A 20,720-nucleotide genomic window follows, 5' to 3' on the forward strand; every position below is an offset into this window, starting at 1 on the left:
GTTTTTCTCTCTCTTATTTCACCTAGCATAATACCCTCTAGGTCCATCCTTGTTGTTGCAGATGGCAGGATTTCATTCTTTCTAATGGCTGAGTAATATTCCACTGTGTGTGTTCTACAGGCATACCTCAGATACTGCGGATTCGGTTCCAAACCATCGCAGTGAAGCAGATATTGTAACAAGTCAAATGAATTTTTTGGTTTCCCAGTATATTGTGTTTGCACTCTACTGTAGTCTATTAAGAGTGCTGTGGCATTATGTCTAAAAAAGCAATGTACAGTTGACCCTTAATGACTCGGGGATTAGGGATTCCACCCCCTGTGCAGCTGGAAATTTGTGTAACTTTTGATTCCCCTTAAACTTTAAAGATTTTATTTATTTGAGAGAGAGAGTGTGCATGCGTGAGCAGGGGGAGAGGGAGAAGCAGACTCCCCGCTGAGCAGAGATCCTGATGGGGGGCTCGATCCCAGGACCCTGAGATCATGACCTAAGCCGAAGGCAGATCCTTAACCCACTAAGCCACTCAGGTGCCCCAACTCCCCCCTAAATTTAACTAATAGCCTACTGTTGACGAGAGCCTTAGTGATAACATAAAATGGTCAATTAACACCTACTTTGTAGGTTATATGATGTTACTGAATTCTTACAATAAATTAAAGAGAACATTAAGGAAATCATAAGGAAAATACACTTAATAGTACTGTATGGATCAAAATCATCTTCATCTAAGTGGACCTGTGCAGTTCAAACCTATGTGGTTCAAGGATGAACTGTACTGACTTTTAAATAAAAAATACTTCATTGATAAGTAAAATACTATCTGAGCTTTCAGTGACTTGTTACTCTTCTGTTGATGGAGGGATTTGCGTGATGGCTGCTGACTGATCAGGGTGCTGGTGGCTGAAGGTCAGGGTGGCTGTGGCTATTTCTTTAAATAAGAAAATGACGGCAACTGGGTGGCTCAGCCGTTAAGCGACTGCCTTCGGCTCAGGTCATGATCCCTGGGTCCTGGGATCGAGCCCCGCACTGGCCTCTCTGTTCCGTGGGGAACCTGCTTCTCCCCCTCCCGCTCCCCCTGCTTGTGTTCCCTCTCTCACTGTGTCTCTCTCTGTCAAATGAATAAATAAAATCTTAAAAAAAAAAGACAGTGACGTCAGTTTGCTACACCGATGGACTCTTCCTTTCACAAACGATTTCTCTGTAGCATGTGATGCTGCTTGATAGCATTTTACCCACAGTAGAACTTACTTCAAAATTAGGAGTCCATTCTTTCAAACCCTGCCATTGTTTTGTCAACTAAGTTGGTGTAATATTCTAAATCCTTTGTTGACATTTCAACAATCTTCGCAGCAGCTTCTCAGGGAGTAGATTCCACGTCAAAAAACCACTTGCTTTGTTCATCCCTAAGTAGCAGCAACTTACCTGTTCGAGTTTTGTCATGGGGTTGCAGCAGTTCAGTTCCATCTTCAGGGTCCACTTCTGATTCCAGTTCTTTTGCTGTTTCTACCCTCTTATAGTTACTTTCTCCTCTGAAGTCTTAAACCCCTCAAAGTCATCCATATGGGTGGGAATCAGTTTCTCCCATGAATCACACATGTTCTTAATGGCATTCAGGATGGTGAATCCTTTCCAGAAGGTTTTCAGTTGACTTTGCCCACGTCCATTAGAGGAATCACTATCTGTGGCAGCTACAGCCTTACAAAATGCATTTCTTAAATATTAAGACTTGAAAGTTGAAATGACTCCTTGATCCATGGCCTGCAGAATGAAGGCTGTGTTAGCAGAATTGAAAACGTTAATCTCACTGTCCATCTCCATCAGAGCTCTGGGTGACCAGGTTCATTGTCAGTGAGCAGTCATATTTTGAAAAGAATCTTTTTTTTTCCTTTGAGCAGTACGTCTCAAAAGTGGCTTAGTCCCACATCGGGCTCCCTGCTCAGCGGGGAGTCTGCTGCTTCCTCTGATCCTCCCCCTCTCATGCTCTCTGTCTCCCATTCTCTCTCTCAGATAAATAAATAAAATCTTTAAAAAAAAAAAGTGGCTTAAAATATTCAGTAAACCATGATGTAAACAGACGTGCTGTCATCCAGGCTTTGTTTTTTCTATTTACAGAGCAGAGGAAGAGTAGATTTAGCATAATCCTGAAGGGACCTAGGATTTTCCGAATGGTAAGTGAGCATTGGTCTCCAAAATCACCAGCTATCTTAGCCCCTAACAAGAGAGTCAGCCTATCCTTTGAGGCTTTGAAGTCAGGCACTGACTTCTCCTGTCTAGCTATGGAAGTCCTAGCTGGCATCATCTTCTTCCATCTTCTTCCAAACTGATGGCGGTTTCATCTACACTGAAAATCTGTTGTGTAGCCACCTTCACTAATTATTTTAGCTAGATTTTCTGGAGAACTGTCAGCTTCTCCATCAGCATCTGCTGCTTCATCTTGCACTTTGACATATGGAGATAACCTCTTTCCTTAAACCTCAGGAACAAACCAACCTCTACCTTCTCTTCGGCAGCTTCCTCATTTCTCTCAGCCTTCATGGAATTGAAGAGAGTTAGGGTCTTGCTCTGGATTCAGCTTTAACTGGCTTAAGGGAATGGTGTGGTTGGTTTAATCTTCTATCCAAATCACTCACTCTCTGCATATCAGCAATAAGGCTGTTTCACTTTGTTATCACTCCCGTATTTACTGGAGTAGTAGTTTTATTACTTTCCTTCAAGAACTTCTTGCATTCACAACTTGGCTCGTGGCACAACAGGCATAGTTTTTGGCTCATCTTGGCTTTTAACCTGCCTTCCTCACCAAGCTTCGTTATTTCTACCCTTTGAGTTAAGTGAGAAACCTGTGACTCTTCCCTTCGCTTGAACACTTAGGCCAGTGAATAATCCTACAGTGGCCTCTAATTTCAGAGTTGTGTCTCAGGAAATAGGGAGGCCGAGGAGGGGAGAAAATGCCTACTCGGTGGAGCAATGAGAACACACACATTTATTAAGTTTGCCGTCATGTATAGGACTTATTCACGGCACCCCAAAACCATTACAATAGTAACCTCAAAGATCACAGATCACCATAACAAATACAATAATGACAAAGTCTGACCTATGAGAATTGCCAAAATAGGAGACACAAAAGGAGCAAATACTGTTAGGAAAATGGTGCCAATAGACTTGCTCGGTGCAGAGTTGCCACAGACCTTCAGTTTGTTAAAAACAAAACGAAAACTGCAAAGCACAAAGTATACCACATCTTCTTTATCCATTCATCTATTGATGGATACTTAGGTTGCTTCCGTATCTTAGCAAATTATAAATAATGCTGCAGTGATCATAGGGATGCACACTTTTTTAAGATTTTATTTATTTGACAGAGAGAGACAGAGAGGGAACACAAGCAGGGGGAGCGGGAGAGGGAGAAGCAGACTCCCCGCCGAGCAGGGAGCCCGATGCGGGGCTGGGTCCCAGGACCCTGGGATCATGACCTGAGCCAAAGACAGATGCTTAACGACTGAGCAACCCAGGTGCCCCGGGGTGCACATATTTTTTAATTAGTGGTTTTGTGTTCTTTGATAACCCCAGTAGTGGAATTACTGGATCATATGGTATTTTCCATTTTTTGAGGGACCTCCATGCTATTTTCCACAGTGGCTGCACCAGTTTGCATTCCCCCCAGCAGTGCACGAGGGTTGCCTTTCCTCCACATCCTGACCAACACTTGGAATTTGTTTTTTTGATACTAGGCATGCTGACTGGTGTGAAGGTGATAGCTCATTGTAGTTTTGATTTGCATTTCCCTGATGAGGGATGTTGAGCATCTTTTCATGTGTCTGTTGGCCATCTGTATTTCTCCTTTGGAACAATGTCTATTCAGGTCCTCTGTCCATTTTTTTATTCAGATTGGGTTGTTTGTTTCGTGTTGTTGAATGAGTTCGTTATATAATTTCAGTATTTTTTTTTTATCAGATACCTGATTTGTAAATATCTTCTCTCTTTCAGTAGGTTGCCTTTTTGTTTTGTTGGTTTCCTTTGTTGTGTAAAAGCTTTTAGTCTGATATAGTCCGTTTTTGCTTTTGTTGCCCGCAATTGCCTGAGGGCAGGTACTCAGACCAGTGTATGAGAACTAACTACCCTGTATTTTCTTCTAGTTTTATGGTTTCAGTTCTCACATTCAAGTCTTCAGTGCACTTTGATTTTATTTTTATTTATTTTGAAAGATTTTATTTATTTGCCAGAGAGAGAAAGCACAAGCAGGGGGAGCAGCAGGTTCCCCACTGAGCAGGGAGCCCGATGTAGGGCTCGATCCCAGGACCCTGGAATCATGATCTGAGCCCTTGACTTTATTTTTATATATGGTGTAAGAAGTGGCCTAGTTTTCTTCTTTTCCATGTAGCTGTCTAGTTTTCCCAGCACCATTTATTGAAGAGACTTTCTTTTAAGATTTATTTATTGATTTGGGAAAGAGAGAGACTGAGAGGGAGGGAGAGAGAATCTGAAGTAGACTCCGCGCTAAGCACAGAGCCCGACTGTGGCTCTATCCCGTGACCCTGAGCTCATGAGCTGAGCTGAAACCGAGTCAGACGCTTAACCGACTGAGCCACCCAGGTGCCCCTTTAAGAGACTGTCTTTTCCTGCTTTGTTCTTGCCATCTTTGTTAAAGATTATTTGATTGTGGGCTCCCTATTTTGTTTCATTAATCTGTTTTTGTGCCAGTACCATATTGTTATTATTGCTTTGTATTATAGTTTGGAATCAGGGAGCGTGATACGTCCAGCTTTGTTCTTCTCAAGATGGTTTTGGCCATTTGGAGTCTTGTGTGGTTCCATACAAATTTTAGGATTCTTCTAGTTCTGTGAAAAATGCCATTGGTATTTACATAGAGATGATACTGAATCTGTCGATTGTTTAGAAGTATGGACATCTTGGGGCGCCTGGGTGGCTCAGTCGTTAAGCGTCTGCCTTCGGCTCAGGTCATGATCCCAGAGTCCTGGGATCGAGCCCCGCATTGGGCTCCCTGCTCCGCGGGAAGCCTGCTTCTCCCTCTCCCTCTCCCTCTGCTTGTGTTCCCTCTCTCGCTGTGTCTCTCTCTGTCAAATAAATAAATAAAATCTTTAAAAAAAAAAAAAGTATGGACATCTTAATAATACTGATTCCTCTAATCCATGATCATAGTATATCTTTCCAAAAAGGCTTTTGTTTTGTTTTGTTTTTAAGAGTTGAAGTCCTGTATAAAAAGTCATAATCCAGGGGCACCTGGGTGGCTCAGTTGGTTTAGTGTCTGCCTTTGGCTCAGGTCATGACCTCAGGGTCCTGGGACGGAGCCCTGCATCAGGCTCTCTGCTCAGCGGGGAGTCAGCTTCTGTCTCTCATGTGGCCCCTCCATCCCCACTCGTGATTTCTCTCTAATAAAATCTTTTATTAAAAAGTGGAAATCCATATGTAGATGAATTTGTATGACCAAGTAAAACAAATCTACTCTGAGTTATACAAATGAATGTGAATTAGAAAACTTAAAATATGAATTTCAAATATTTTATTAAGGGAAAACAACTAATTCTTGGCTTTCAAAAACCTTTAAAAACATTATAAAACTTTTATTAAAAACCCTAACAAAATACAAGTTAAATCAGCCAGGTATTTCGAGTAACCTTGTGATTTACTATAAAAATCAAGTATTACAAATGCTTATGGATTTTTTATAGTAATTCCCTGAGGATTTCATTTCACATATATCAAACCCTTTCACCATGTTTAATACAAATATGAACTATTTTTTAAAGTTCTCGTTAAACCTTTAAGACATTTTAAATTGCTATATCATAAATTTCAACCTAGTGATATTTACTGATAAAAAAGATGGGAAATCTGTTTTGAAAATAGATACATAAAACAAAATAGTTCCTATCATTAAGATTTTGGGAAAAAATGCAGCTTTTTGGTTAGCATTGAGGCAAAGCAGGGAACCTGCTTCTTTCCAATTGCATTCAGGTCTTTGCAAAAGTCCACTCGGCGCTGAGAAACTTTCCTGTTCACCAAGGTGAGGAGTTCTGTGAACTCTAAGGAGGAGCCGAATTTTCCCAGCATCTCACACAAATCTTGAATGTACCATGAGCCATTCACAGTTTCCCGATGAGAATAATAACCTAAAAGGAAGGAAAAGAGCAGGGTTTTTGGCTTTCAGTTACTTTGAGTTTATAATGCACCATTACAGAAATATAAGGGCTCAAAAATTCTTGAATTCTTAAGATGTGCCCCTGACGGTTTCAGAAGTTTTCTCGGTTGACTAGTCTCATATGGGAAAAGGGATTAATTTATATAGTTTTATAAAAATGGGCTTAATTCTATGTAGTTTCCTCCATTTCCTAAAAATTCCCAAGACCACAGTAACCAGGCAGTGATTCTGACACGAGATTGGAAAGAAAAACGTAGTTTGCTGCCCGAGCAAGGAACACGGTAGTCGAAGAAGTGTTTTCAACAAAGCTTTCCAGGAGTGTTATCATGACACTATCACCGTCAACTGATAACAGGCAGCTCATATTCAGTATAACTTGTAACCTAACACGGTTCTCAGGAATGATCTGTCTATTAAGTCACTCTACACTTCAGAGATCACCCTGGGCCATGTGATCAAAGAAATCTAAGACTGCACTTGAGGATCAAATCGCGGTGTCGGACAGAAGCACCAGTCTTAAGCTCAGGTGAAACGTACAGGAACTCAAGTCAGGGAAGCCCACCCGGATTGTATTAAACACCCACCCACCTTCTGCAACAGAGTAACACATGAGGAAGTCGGCTCCGGCAGGCAGTGTGTGCACCGAGGCCGCGTCCACCTCGGTGATGTTGGCCTCCGGCTGCTCCGTCCGATGATCCACCACGTCCAAAGGAAGGACGGGCACGTCGTGCTGGTCTCCCCGACACGCCTAGGAGACGAGGAGGAAACCCACTTTCCTGTCCTGCCTCCTCTCCTCTCCCCGGCGCTTCGTGTTTACTGTGAACGTGTCATTTCACACACCGTCATGTCAGCAGCAACACAAGCCACTTTACAGGTACTTCGGAAACCACGTCCGGTTTCGGAGCAAATGAAGCTGACCGCTTTTGCCTACCTTTAATTAAGGTTTTCAAAAAAACTGGCATCCTCAACTGTACACCAAATTGTGCTGATTGAAAGGTCTGCTATGGAGGAGAAAGCCTCTGTGGTCTTAAAGGTTCTTCTGGATTAATAACCACGCTATAGCACCAAGATGCACCTCTTCTTTAAAAGCTCTGGTCCTTGCCTGGTGTTAATGGTGAACCAGGGAATATTATATGCCCCGACTGGGTTGTGCTTGCCCAGCTGCTGCCATAAATTGTCAAAAGGACACCACCTGACCTGTGAAGACCTCTTTTACTGGGCCCTTTCTTTTTGCTCGTGCTTCAGAGTGAAGTCTCAAATTCTTCTCCGCTAATCCGGACTCACACAAAGGCTGACATAATTTCTACTCTTAAATGACTATTATGGGCTGAATTCTGTCACCCTCTCCCATTTATAGGTAGAAGTCCTAACACTCAGTATCTCAAATGTGACTGTACTTGGAGATCACAGCCTTTAAAAAGGTAACTAAGGTAAAAGGAGGTCTATTGTGATTTTAACCTACTATAATTGGGGTCTTAGATTAGGACACAGACATGCAGAGAGGAAAGACCATGTGAAGGCACAGGGACAAGACAGCCACGTCCAAGCCAAGGAGACCTGATACCTTGATCTTAGACTTCTAACCTCCAGCACTGTAAGAAAATGAATTTCCGTTGTTTAAGCCACCAGGCTGTGTACTTTGTTCTGGCGGACCTAGGACACTTAATACAGTGACCTAGTAAGATTTGGTAGTGGTATTTTAAATGCAACCCTCATTCTGAAATGCTTGAAGAGTTAGAAGCTATTTATTTATTGCGCAAAAGGTGGTTTTATTAAAGCACGGAGACAGGACCGGCGGGCACAAAGTGCTGCCAAGACTTACAAGCTTTGAAAGAAAAAAGTTGTGAGTGATTTCAGTTAAAGATCCCTAATAATTCCATTTTTACAGGGAGATTTTATTTTATTTTTTAAAGATTTTATTTATTTATTCATGAGAGACAGAGAGAGAGGCAGAGGGAGAAGCAGGCTCCCAAGGAGCAGGGAGCCCGATGCGGGACTCGATCCCCGGACCCTGAGATCATGACCTGAGCCGAAGGCAGACGCTTAACCATCTGAGCCACCCAGGCGCCCTACGGGAGATTTTAATCTTATTTCATATCATCAGGCTTCTTTTCAGAACTTACTTTCCACTGTCTTCCTCTCTCTCCTGTAAAACACCTAGAATCTGATGCTCTCACCTGCCAACTCCGTTGCAGTCAGCTGAGAGCTAGCCTTTATGCAGGGCTTGTGTGTGTGCCGGGCACTGTTCCAAGTGTGTTCATCTGTTAGGTCGTTCGTCCTCAGAGCCACCCCATGAGGCAGTGCTCTTTTATCCCCTTTCACAGATGAAGACTTGGAGGCACAGAGAAATAACTGGGCAAAACATTTTCCTCCTTTGTGGCTATCCCCGCGTAGTAGCTCGCTAGTTATTTCTAATTCTGTTGTCTTTGATGGGGCTGGCCACTCTTTTCATGAAGCAATCATGTCATTATTTTCCCCGATTTTTCCCCTATTCGCTGGGCCGGCCCCCTCAGTATCTTTCCTCTGCTCATTGCTGTCCCTCAGTTCTTTTTTGCACTCATCTTTCAAGCTATACTTGATACTTGTAAACTCATCTACTCCCATGGCTGCCATTACCATTCATCTCCTCATTACTCTCAAATGTATTTCTCCAACCCAGGCTGCCTGTCTTAAGTTCTAGAGCTCTAACTCCACCCATATGTGATGGATACTCCAAGGCAGTTGTCCCAAAAAGAAACCATGGATCACCCTTAACTCCGTAGAGACCCCCTGCTCCCTCCCCTCAAGGCTTTATGGCAGGCGGAATGTGGCCATGCCCCCATGCTGTTCATGGAAATACAGAACTGCTGCACTAGAACACTGTTCAGATTCCTTACTGATGGGCCAAATGAGATCTTTCAGGGCCAAACATATTTTAATCCCTAATACCAGTTTGGCTGAGGGGAAAAGGTACCCACCGGCCTCCCTGCACAGTCTCTTCCAACAGAGACCCTTCCTCTGGTAGCTGCACCTGATGCTGGGCCCGGCTGGAGTGTGGCACATTGGTTATTTTAAGTCCTTTCAAATGTCAATCTATTAATAAACTGATAATCTTTATTATTTATTCCTTGTTAAGGAGGAATTACTACTAATAGGAATTACTATCAATTGCAACTCTGATTGGCTGGGAAGCCAAAAGGGCCTTTCCAATTATTGGAGAGTTACTTTCAAAATTGGCTTTAGTTCTTTATAATCACATGTGCAAAACCATGGACTTTACAATTGAGATTGTAATATAATCAGTCTTACCTGAATGATAAATATCTTCGGTTTTCCAACCAGGCTCTGGCATTTGTCTCCTTTGAACAAGCCAGTCAATGCCTGAATTTCAATTTTGGCATCATATGCGTAAATGTGATTGCCTTCGCCATGACTCAGGAAAACACATAAAAAGCAGTCGGCATCTGTGTGGCTAGCGGTTGACGCTATAAAGGCCGCCAAAAGTTTAGAGAAATAAGATGTTTATTATGTACATATAAAAATTCAGTTTACTAATACGAGAATAAAGTTACATATGGAGGAGGAAAATTACAATAAATGTAAAATGTAATGAAACGCAACCTAGTCTTTAATCAAACAGAGTAATTTATACCATACTGTATCTGATTTTTAAAAACCTATTAAAAGTTCAAAGAGTTTGAACAGATTTCATTAGCTTTCCTACAGTGACATGGGAAACATAATGGGATGATTGTGGCAATAAAAGTGTCATTGAGCAGAGAGCTGCTGAGAGCCAACTGGAAAGCCCCTGCAACTACTCTGGGGGGGCTCCTGGGGGCTGCCGCACCTCCAGTGAGCACGACAGCTTCACTCTACAGCTGCAGCACTGACCGCAAGCAAAGCAGAAAACCTGCTAAGCAGCTAGTTAAAATGATTTTACAGGTTAAAGAAGTCTGGTACAGAGGTTCCTCAAAAAATTAAAAATACAGCTACCATTTGATCCAGCAATTCCACTTCTGGTATTTACTGACGAAAAATGAAAACGCTAATTTGGAGACACCTGCATCCCCATGTTCACTGAAGCACAACGGCCAAGATGTGCAAAGAACCTGTGTCCATCAGTGAATGAAGGAAGGAAGAAAATGGGATATAAACATATATATGGATGTGTAGATCTATACAGATACATACACACACACACACACACAAGAATATTATTCAGCCATAAAAAAGGAAATCTTGGCCTTTGCAACAACATGGATGGATTTTAAGGGCATCCAAGAAAGACAAATACCGTATGAAACCAAACCTACAGATCGAGAACAGATTGGTGGTTGCTGGTAGGTGAGGTAAAGTGGATCAAAAGGTACAGACTTCCAATTATAAAATAAGTCCTGGGGATATAATATACAGCATAGCGCCTATAATAATACTATATTATATATTTGAAAGTGGCTAAATTTTTAAAATGCTCATCACAAGAAAAATTTTTTTTCTAATTTTGTAAGGTGACAGATGGTAAGGACACTGGTGAACATTTTACAACGTATACAAATATTGAATCGTTGTACACCTGAAACTGATATGTTATTTTTCAGTTACCCCTCAAATTTTAAAAAGCTCTGCAGTTTAAATACATAAATATAATAGTCCATTGCAAATGACTTGAAAACCCATGGCACACAGTAATTATGATAAACATAAGTTAGATTACCTACTGCACAGTGATGTAGAAACTCAGACAATATATGTAAATCCACAATTACTATTTTTTAAATAAATCCACACTATTTTGATGCCAGTAAAAAACTTGAGTATGGAAGGAGTCAATTAAAACATGACTGCCCAGCATTTGTAGTATTTGCATTTTAGACTTTTAATTCCCAAATGAGAAGGTCATTTCATTCATTTCTAGAGTAACAGACTGTAATGAGTGGTATATGCTAAACAAAAACTTTGGAGGCATAATACTTTGCAAGAGTCTCTGAATCTGGTGGGTAACATCCAAGCAGAGGGGCACAACCAAACCTGTAACCCATGCTAAATTAGTTACTAAGACTTTTTTACAACACAGTTAAGTATTTGGATGCTTTTATAGATAGGATGCTCAATCCCCTCAGAAGGTAAATGGGAAACTACTTACCCTCATGAATTTTGAGCAGTAGTTCTTCTGCTTTAAGATCATTAAAGCATTTCACTTCAAATCCTAGTTCTGAAAACCTGGTGATAAACTAGATATTAGCTTAGGAGCTATTCAAAGTTGTCACATACCCATATTTACTAGGAGTACATCTATACAGGTTTTTATGACCTATAAATTAACCTTTAGGGGAAAAGAAAAAAATGAAAGATGACAATGATGGTTTTCCTTGATCACCCACAGTGGGCAAGGTTTTACTCATAACTGATTCAAGTTAGAATGTTGCCATCTGCTATGCAAATATGTATGTAACTATGCAGAGCCTGTTAACATTTAACAGAACAGGGTTAGGAAGAAAATTCAGGCGAGGTCTCAAGGGACCCTGTGCCCAAGTGAGGCCCAGCCTCAGATACTCTTGCTCTGTTATTTCCTCAGTGGGGACAAGTTTTGATAAGTACCACGTAAATATCCCGTCCTCTTGACAGGTAGGTAAAACTAGTACCTGCGTCTAAGATTGTCTCTGTCTGCGCTGGTGCCCCGCCTTTCTGGCAACGTCAAATGCCAGAGGAACCTCTCGTGATTGAAGATTAAAGCAATTCCTCTCCTCTTGTGGTCCATTTTGTACTTTTCTGCCGGATCAAATATTTCACTGTTAATGAAAAGTTTTAAACAACAATCACTTCAAGTCCTATTGAACAACGAGCTCCTCCAAGCCCAAGATCAATGTGGAAGGTAGACAAAGGTCTGCTGTTTGCGCCTCGTCTGCCAGGCTGGCATGCTTCTGCTGTGCTCTGGGAAAGCCTCGCAGCCGTACTGGTAAGGAAAACCCCGAAATATTTCTGTACTGATTGGTAAACGGCAGCCATCCTGAGCACCCCGACCCCCAGTCCTTCCAGGGGCGTCTTTTCTCCAGGATCCAGGAACCAGGGACAACAGCCTGCCCAGGCCCCAGCTCTGGCTCCAGGGCCTGCACCACACCAGTTACTAGATATTGTCAACATCACTGTAGGTCCGGAAACGACCAAGGGCAGCAACCAATGCGCAGGTCGACGAGCCCCCTGTCCCAATGCTAACACACGCCATTCTCAGCTTGACTCACTCCCTTGTGCCCTTCTTGCTTCTTACAGACTGATCATGATCAGCAAAGGAAGAGGCCTTCATTAGGAAAGTGCACATTTTTACCTCTTACGGAAGGCGTCCGTTTCTGTCATGTTTTGTTCCTCACCTATTTTAAAAAAAAGTTGAATTTTGTTAATTTACTTTTTGACTTGCAGTAAAACATAGCAGGCCTCCCACACTCTAAGCCCTTCAAGTTTTTTTTTTTTTTTTAAAGATTTTATTTATTTATTTGAGAGAGAGAGAGAAACAGCATGAGAGGGGATAGGGTCAGAGGGAGAAGGAGGCTCCCCGCTGAGCCGGGAGCCCGATGTGGGACTCGATCCCAGGACTCCGGGATCATGACCTGAGCCGAAGGCAGTCGCTTAACCAACTGAGCTACCCAGGCGCCCCTAAGCCCTTCAAGTTTTGCTTGGTTTAAAACTCAGAGTATATGGGGGCACCTGGGTAGCTCAGTGGTTGAGCGTCTGCCTTCAGCTCAGGTCATGATCCCAGGGTCCTGGAGTCGAGCCCCGCATCGGGCTCCCTGCTCAGCGGGAAGCCTACTTCTCCCTCTCCCACTCCCCCTGCTTGTGTTCCCTCTCTAGCTATCTCTCTCTTTGTGTCAAATAAATAAATAAAATCTTAAAAAGTATATGAAAATGAGAAAAAGGAAGGGAAACTGCTTAATAATAAGTGAACTATAAATTAACAGCTCAATTCTTTCTCACCCTGAAGTCTTTTTTTTTTTTTTAAAGATTTTATTTATTTATTTGAGAGAGAGAGAATGAGAGAGAGCACATGAGAGGGGGGAGGGTCAGAGGGAGAAGCAGACTCCCCGCAGAGCAGGGAGCCCGATGCGGGACTCGATCCAGGGACTCCAGGATCATGACCTGAGCTGAAGGCAGTCGCTTAACCAACTGAGCCACCCAGGCGCCCCCCTCTCACTCTGAAGTCTTATTTGAAAAATAGGAAAAAGTACTATCAAAAGAAATGGAGAAAATATTATGCAAATGCATTCATTGCAAAATATACCTACAGTAACAGTTCTGTGATTATGGACCAACGCAAATGAAATATGGAATTGTTCTGCAGAAAATGTTTTTACAGATATTCCTTATAACCGAGAAGGAATTAAAAACACAGGAAAACTGAAACACAGTGTGTGGATAATACTGGATTACCCTATGACCTGGAAGAGGTAGAAGTCTGGAGCAGGGAAAGGCCAAGGGCAAAGGCTTAAATTTTAGATCTCCCAAATGACACACCTGCACTTACAACCCGTCCCATGATGGGGATCCTGTGTTCCCGACCCGTGATCAGACTTCCCCATCCTCTGGGCCACCCTTCACTGGACCCTTCCCTTAGAGCAGTGTCGTGCAGCAGAACCTTCTCTGCTGATGGAATCCTTCTGCACTGTGCTGTCCTATGTGCTAGCCACGGGCCACAGGTGGCTGCTGGGCACTTGAAATGGGGCTTGTGCACCTAAGGAACTCAATTTTTAATTCAATAACCACACGTGGCCAGGAGCTTCTATACTGGACAGCACAGTCTCGCATCTTCTACAGTAAAGGCCCACACAGCTATGACTCTGTTTTTACCTCATAAACTTAACAGCCCAGAGAGGAGGGAAGGGAAGGAATAAACAAATATTAACAGTATAGCAAGATGCTCCTCTCCCTTGAAGTCACCAAAGAAGCACGACAGACCCTCCCACCCATCACCTTGTAACCAGGAGGGTCCCGTTCCTTCTCTCCCTGACACCCGACTCTTCTAGCCTCACACCCCCTCACCGACAGCAATCTGCCCTGGGAGGGAGAGGATGGGATTCGACTCCGTGCCCTTCACCATCACTCTCGGCCTATTCCTCCTGGAATCCACCCAGCATCCACACCGAGCCAGGACCCCACAAAGGCCCTCTGCTGTCCAGTAGACCCTAACTCAGTTTTTCTCATCAATTTCTGCATCAATTCCTGGCCTGGGTGATAAAATGTCCATTCCTGGATCCTAACCCAGATTTACAGAATCAGAATCCCAGGGGAGGGGAAATCTGCATTTTTCACAAGGTGATTTTCATACCAAAGTTGAGGAGTCAAGAGCAGCCTCCCTAAAGCATCCTCCCCAGTCTCCCAAGGTTTTCTTCCTGCCCCACGCACTGCTCTCCCTGTATACCTCCTAAAGCCAGCCTGCTCTCTGGGGGACCCCTCCTCCTCCACACCCTGCTCTGTGGGTGATCCGTTGTCACCCACACACTGCTCTACCACGGTTACCTCGTACCTCATGCGCTGTCTTACCGAAAGGCTTACCATTCACACCCTGATCGACCCGGGACACCTACTACTCTACGAGGAGTACGTTCTACTCTTCTTACTCCACGAACTACTCCACCCAGAATACGTCCCACTCCAGGCCCTGCTCTGTGAAGGATACGTCCTTCTCTACGCACTTTCCTACCGGGGATACTTCTATGCCACAAGCTGCTCACCTGAGCCTACATCCTACCCTTCCTACTCCACAAATTGCTTTACACAGAAACTTCTACACCACAGCTGCTCTGGAGGGGAGAGCACACTCCTCGTGCCGCCCGGGATCCTGTCTCCACACCTGCTCTACCTGGATTCTGCTCTACCTGGGATACTTCTCCACACCTGCCAAGACACTGCTCTACCCAAGGGCGCTTTCCTTCGCGCTCACCTCTCTGCGGGGCGACGGGACGCTTCCCACCAGCCACTGCTGCACCCCGGCACACTTGCCTCCCGCGGGCACACTTCCCTCCTGCGGGCTCACTTCCCCCCTGCGGGCACACCTCCTTCCTGCACGCGCAGGGACCCCCCGGGAGACTTCCTACTTCACTCGCTGCTCTACCAAATGCCCTTCCTATTCTACATGCCCTGCGGGCCTACTTCCTGCTCCACATGCCCCTGTCGGGATACCCTGTGCTCCACACACCGCTCTACTGGGGAGTACTTCCTACTCAGACTCCCTCTACTCGGGGATACCGCCCTTTGAACTCCCTGCTTTACTGGGATACTTTTTACTCCACACATCATTCTACTTGGAATAGCCCTTACTCCACACAGCGCTCTCCCAGAGAGAGATCCTACTCCCCGTGTTGCTCTAAAGGGAATCGGCCTCGTAAGACAGTGCACGACTTGGGATACTTCCCTGGCACACACCTCTCTACTAGGACGCTTTCCACCAGACATCGCTTCACCCGCGATACTTCCTCACTGCATACACCATTCTTCTGGGGAGACTTCCTCCTTCGTACAGTTCTACCCAGGAAACTTCCTCTCCCTCCCCACACTGCTCTATCCTGAATACTTCCTACCGCACACCCCAAATACTGGGATTACTTCCTACTCTCCACACTGCTCTACTAAGGCAGAGGAATTTTCTCGCCTTCTATTTTCAAAAGTGGTCCGGGATCCACCTTTTAATAACCTCACCTCTTTATCTTTAAACCAGTTATAATGATAAAGAAATAGAACATCTCAAACTAAACATATTCAATCCCCGTGTGAGGGACAGTCCCCTCATTCATTCCCCCAAAACCTGCCCAATTAAGAAAGCACTAGATCTCTGACATGGCGCACATAGGAGCAGACCCAGGAACTCACCTCTTCTGGCTTTTGCTCCACATCGGTTGGTGAGCCGAAGGCATCAAGTGTAGCGGATGGAAGCTGTGCCGAGTGGCCGGTCACCAAACTAACTCATCAAGGGTGAAAGCATTGGGAGATGGGACACTCGATCGCGTCTTTAAAATTCATTTTTTTATATAAATGAGAACTGTCCTTGAGTTTCTCTCAGGCTAATATGGGACACAGATATGTAAATAAATAACATCCATGCAAAAGAAAAATACTGATTTTTTTATAGTCTAAGGAAGGAATTGCACCATTCCTCCTGGCCAGGTGTAATTTCAGCTGTGCATCTGGATGGTCTCAAACCCTGCCCTCAGCTTAGATGTGACCTCTGGATATAGGAAAGATAGTTTCAGGCGGCTCCAGATAACCTAAAATAACATTCAGTTTCAAAGTTAACAGATATGGCAATCTCTGAGGGATTTTTAAAAAGTGTTTTGTTGTTACTGTTAACACCATGGAAGCAGAAAGAAACTGGGCTCTGAGAACTTTAGTTCGGACCCTTGCCAGCTCAAAGCCCGCTCTGGTATTAGCGTGCACCCTGCGTCCCGCAGGGGCTAGTCAATGGCCAGGTTCTATTCTAGCATCTGTACAATCAGAACGGAAAGCGATGGACACAGCTGTTAGAACCTAAGTTCTAAAACTGTACTGGAGTTGATAAATTTGTCCCAGGTTCCATATACATAATACACCGTGACTCCGCTGTGGTCACTCTAGGCTGTATGTCCCCAGCAGACAAACTTTCAGGAAGGGCACACTTAATACGTGTCATCATTACACGGCAGGAATACAAATGAACTGCCTACAAGGGTAAAGGGCTCTGTCTTCATGGGAAAAGTAAATTTCAATGGAGATACCGTAAATAACAGACTTGTAAATTCCTATGCATCTGCAATCTATTTCTCAAAAATGGTTCTGTCATTAAACTTGTCTCTTGACCTCTTTTCACTTTTCCTTGCCTCTGATTTAGGCAATTTTCCTTTTCACCATGATGCACCTGCCATCTCTTTGCTCCTTGAACCTGTTTAATTTTTACAAAACTAATCGCTCCTTTTTTCTCCTCTCCTTAACTTGATAATGCCTCCAGATAATCCCGCCAGCTCGCATTTGTTGAGGGCCTGGCACTCCAGACTTTCTGGCCCTCAGCTCCACAGCCCATGAGGCAGAGACAGAGACAGTACCTCAGGCTTGTCCAACGACATTGCAGTGGAGCTGGGATTCAAAGCCAGGTCCGCCTGGAAACTCCAAATCTCTGCACTCTGGTCACCAAGTTAAACCCCTCCTCCCAGAGAGGCCAGCTCCCTTCCTAAACTAAGGGTTCATTTCTCCAACCTTCTCCATTAACCACGGTCATCGTCTTCATTCACTGCAGTACCTATGAAAACCCACCTATATTCCCTTATCAAAAATCTGTTTAATAATCCTATATTGAGTAAGCTATGTCAGGCCTAGAACACACTCAAAAGGGGGTGGGGTGGAGAAAAGGAAGGACGCAGGTAGGAAAAGGAAAGAATAAAAAGAATAGAGGGGCAAGTGCCCTGACTAGTGGTCGGCATCCTGGAGCCCTGCCCCTGCTGCCCACACCTCACCACGGAATCCAAAATGGGAGTGGCCACCGGACCCTGCCCAGTCCGTCCAGGGCAAGGCCACTCCCTGAACGGCCAAGGTGACTTCTACAACTTGCCTCAGGGGCTAGCCTGGTTTCCTGCAGCAAGGAACAAAAAGCTCTGAAACAAGGTTATCCTGCATCAACCGCTAGTTTCAACCCTTTCTTTCCTTTTTTTTTTTTTTTTTTTTACTATGGCCAGGCTCCAAGTTTCTAAAGCTATCAGTGATACAGTCAGTAAGTGACAGGGAAGAAAGTTCTAAACGTACGTTTAGACGTTGATTATTTTGGGGGCGCCTGGGTGGCTCAGTCGGTTAAGCGACTGCCTTCAGCTCAGGTCATGATCCCAGGGTCCTGGGATCGAGTCCCGCATCGGGTTCCCTGCTCAGCCGGGAGCCTGCTTCTCCCTCTCCCACTCCCCCTGCTTGTGTTCCCTCTCTCGCTGTGTCTCTCTCTGTCAAATAAATAAATAAAATCTTAAAAAAAAAAAAAAAGACGTTGATTATTTTGTAGAGAAAGATGTGTCTTCAACTCAAATCCCCAAACAGTCGTGGATGTGGGAGAGACACTGGGGCTGCCCAGCCCGCCAAGGCCTGGTTTTTGTCCCCAAGTCAAGTAGGGGCATAACCAGCGGCCCCTGTCGGGCGCTCCTGAGGGCTGGTTATGCTTCCATTATGCATGCAACCACTTCTTTCTACTTTTAACTCACGAACAGAAAACAAAACCAGATCCACCTTCCGAAAGTTCCAAAAGAGCAGGCGCGGGGGGCGCCAGCCCCGGCCCGGCCAGACTTCCAAGGCTTAAGGGATAACCAAGCGCCCGGAGGACAAAGGCGGCCGGGGCACGCCCCAGCGCCGGGCGCCGCGACCCGGGGCCGCACCGAGCGGCGGCGAGCTTCTGGGCTGGTTTTCTAGACCAAAGAGCTGACAAGCTGCCCCCACCGGACTTCAGCGCGTCCCTCCAAGATCCGCAACTCTTTGGGGCCGCCCAGCAGAGAGCGAGCCCGGGTCCCGGCTCCCGCCCGCGCGCCCCGCGCCGCCCTCGGGAAGCTGTCCGGCGCCCCCGCCCCCCGCCCCCTCGGCCTACCTGCAGGGCGAGCCTCGCGGAGCCGCGGCTCGGAGCTCATCGCGTCCCCACTCGCAGCGCCGACGCCCGGGCGGCCTCCCCTTCCTGCAGCCAGGGGCCCGCGAGCCCCCGCCCCTTCCTCCGCCGCCTCCGCCTCCGCCCCCGCGCCGCCCGCCGCCCGCCGCCCGCTCCCGGGAGTGCGCGGGAGCCGCGCCTCCGTTCGGTGCCTCCCGCCCCCCGAGCTCAGGCTCCTGCCCCTCACGCCGGAGCTCGCAGGGGCCAGAGCGCCCGGGGAGGGCCGAGGGACGCCGTCTCGTCCGCCTGGCGCCCGGAGGCGAGCCCGGCCCTCGGGTTATGCCGGTCGCCACCCCGAGGAGCCACGGCGGGCCGTTTCAGAGCACCTGTGCGGAGCCGAGGCTCGCAGTCCCCGCCTCCAGGGCTCGCGCTGCCCGACCGCCTCCAAGGTGGACGGTGTCGTGTTTTCCTGTGTCTCGGGCAGTCCTTCCCCAGTGACGGTTACTTTATTGGACCTGAGATTTCTCTTAAATTCCCTTCGGGGAATTCGGGGCAAAGTAAAACTGGAGGCAACCCTAGGATTTCAGTCTGGCTTTCATAGGTAAAGTTAATTCGGGGAAGCAATCATGCAGAAATTGGGAGCCCGAACTTCGGAGTGTACAGGTGAGGACTTCTAGAGCCAGAGCCTGCTGTCCTCACCCGTAAGATGCCCGACCAGTGCGCTAATTGGGCGCGGCGGGGCGCTCAAGGCTGCATTTAACCGAGCTCCGCCTTAGGGGGTGGTTGGCTATTGTGTAAATTTGCTTCAAGGAACAACTCAAGTTCGGATGAAAAGGTGGCTTCATCTTTTCTAACTTCTCTGGGCCTTGTCATTTAAAAAGTAACCATCTTCAGACTGAGAAAAAATGTATTAAGGCATCATTTCTAATACGTTAAAATAAGTATAAGAAATCCGTCTAATATACAGATTATCCTATTGGGGAGAGAAAAAAAAATTTAACGTGGTAACTTTTCCCACGCGTACTCGGTCATTAACTTTAGTTCATATTTTAATATGAAATCAGGATTTTCCTCATCCCATGCCATTTACTACTGTTCATTTCGCTGTATGCATATTTCAGAAATCTATTTTAGTAACTTATTCTGTAGTTAAGACAGGAAATAACATTCTCTGCCTTATATGGTTTTGTAACGATTAAGTGAAATGACTACTTAAAACAGTGCCTGGCTTCTGTTACCACCATCTTTAGCTCATTGAAAGGATTGGCCTTCTTTTGGTTTCCCCATTACCTGGCACAGTTGCTTAGCATGTAGGAGGTGCTCAGTAAATATTTATCCATTGAATGAGATCCAGGATTTCAGCATTTGCACTCTGGACTTTATCCAGTTTGAACATGTTATCTGACCACCAGAACTTCCTGTCCTTTTGCCTAATTTTCAGGGTCTCCTCTGCTTGAATCCTGAAAACACTCACTTTATAGGCGTGGAACAGCTGACCCACTTACCTGAAAGGAGCAGATGAAAGGAATTTGTTACCTACCCCCCCCTCCAAGTATCTTGTTATCTCAGAAAATTGTGTTTTTATAGCATATGCATGTGGTTATATTTTAAAATAAGATTTTGTCTATCTTAAGACATAAGTACAAAGCATTTTGAGATACTTATTTCAGAATTATAAATGTGTTGATTTTAGCATTTTAAAGCAATAGCTATCCCAATAAAATGGGTAAGTGCCTAGGACTGGAAAATAGGCTGCCTAGATTCTAATCCTGGCTCCACCATTTTCTTAGTTGTGAGACATTGTACAAGTAATGCAACTCAATCTCCCCCAGCTTCAAATTCTTCTTTGTAAAATGGGGACCAAGCTTACTCAAATTTGGAGACAGTAACTGTCAAACTTCTAGAATAGTACCTGGCCCACAGTAAGCTTTCAGTACATTATTCTTAGCTACTGAAGACTACGTAGACCAGTTTTCAAACTGTAGTCTCTAAGCCAGCAGTATCAACATCATCTAG

General features: G+C 45.2%; 1 protein-coding gene across 3 annotated transcripts; it reads right to left on the minus strand.

The window, feature by feature from the left end:
* Positions 1-5,506: 5,506 nt before the first annotated feature.
* On the minus strand, positions 5,507-18,861 carry CASP6 (caspase 6). Of its 3 annotated transcripts, none has more exons than XM_035030267.1 (7): positions 18,711-18,861; positions 12,462-12,504; positions 11,782-11,908; positions 11,283-11,359; positions 9,449-9,624; positions 6,749-6,908; positions 5,507-6,131 (listed from the first exon to the last, which is right to left on the minus strand). In XM_035030267.1, exons 3-7 carry the CDS (start codon positions 11,895-11,897, stop codon positions 5,896-5,898), a joined length of 765 nt encoding a protein of 254 aa, XP_034886158.1. In that variant the 5' UTR covers positions 11,898-11,908; positions 12,462-12,504; positions 18,711-18,861; the 3' UTR covers positions 5,507-5,895. The 3 variants fall into 3 exon arrangements, with proteins under 3 accessions (XP_034886158.1, XP_034886156.1, XP_034886157.1); XM_035030265.1 differs by having other exon boundaries at positions 11,782-11,928; positions 18,711-18,855; XM_035030266.1 differs by lacking the exon at positions 18,711-18,861 and adding an exon at positions 17,894-17,910 and having other exon boundaries at positions 11,782-11,928.
* Between the last annotated feature and the right edge of the window lie 1,859 nt (positions 18,862-20,720).

This window comes from Mirounga leonina, unplaced genomic scaffold (assembly GCF_011800145.1).
Source record: "Mirounga leonina isolate KUSES-001 unplaced genomic scaffold, KU_Mleo_1.0 Mir_357, whole genome shotgun sequence".
NCBI classification, from domain to species: Eukaryota; Metazoa; Chordata; class Mammalia; order Carnivora; family Phocidae; genus Mirounga; species Mirounga leonina.

What these genes read in the sequence shown, in the direction of transcription:
- CASP6 (XM_035030265.1), bottom strand. Translation starts at nt 18,750, where the DNA reads ATGAGCTCCGAGCCGCGGCTCCGCGAGGCTCGCCCTGCAG. An exon ending in ACTGCTCAAAATTCATGAGG is followed by an intron (nt 9,625 to 11,282) that starts GTAAGTAGTTTC and finishes CGGCCTTTATAG; the next exon opens with CGTCAACCGCTAGCCACACA. An exon ending in CGAAGATATTTATCATTCAG is followed by an intron (nt 6,909 to 9,448) that starts GTAAGACTGATT and finishes CTCGTCTCCTAG; the next exon opens with GCGTGTCGGGGAGACCAGCA.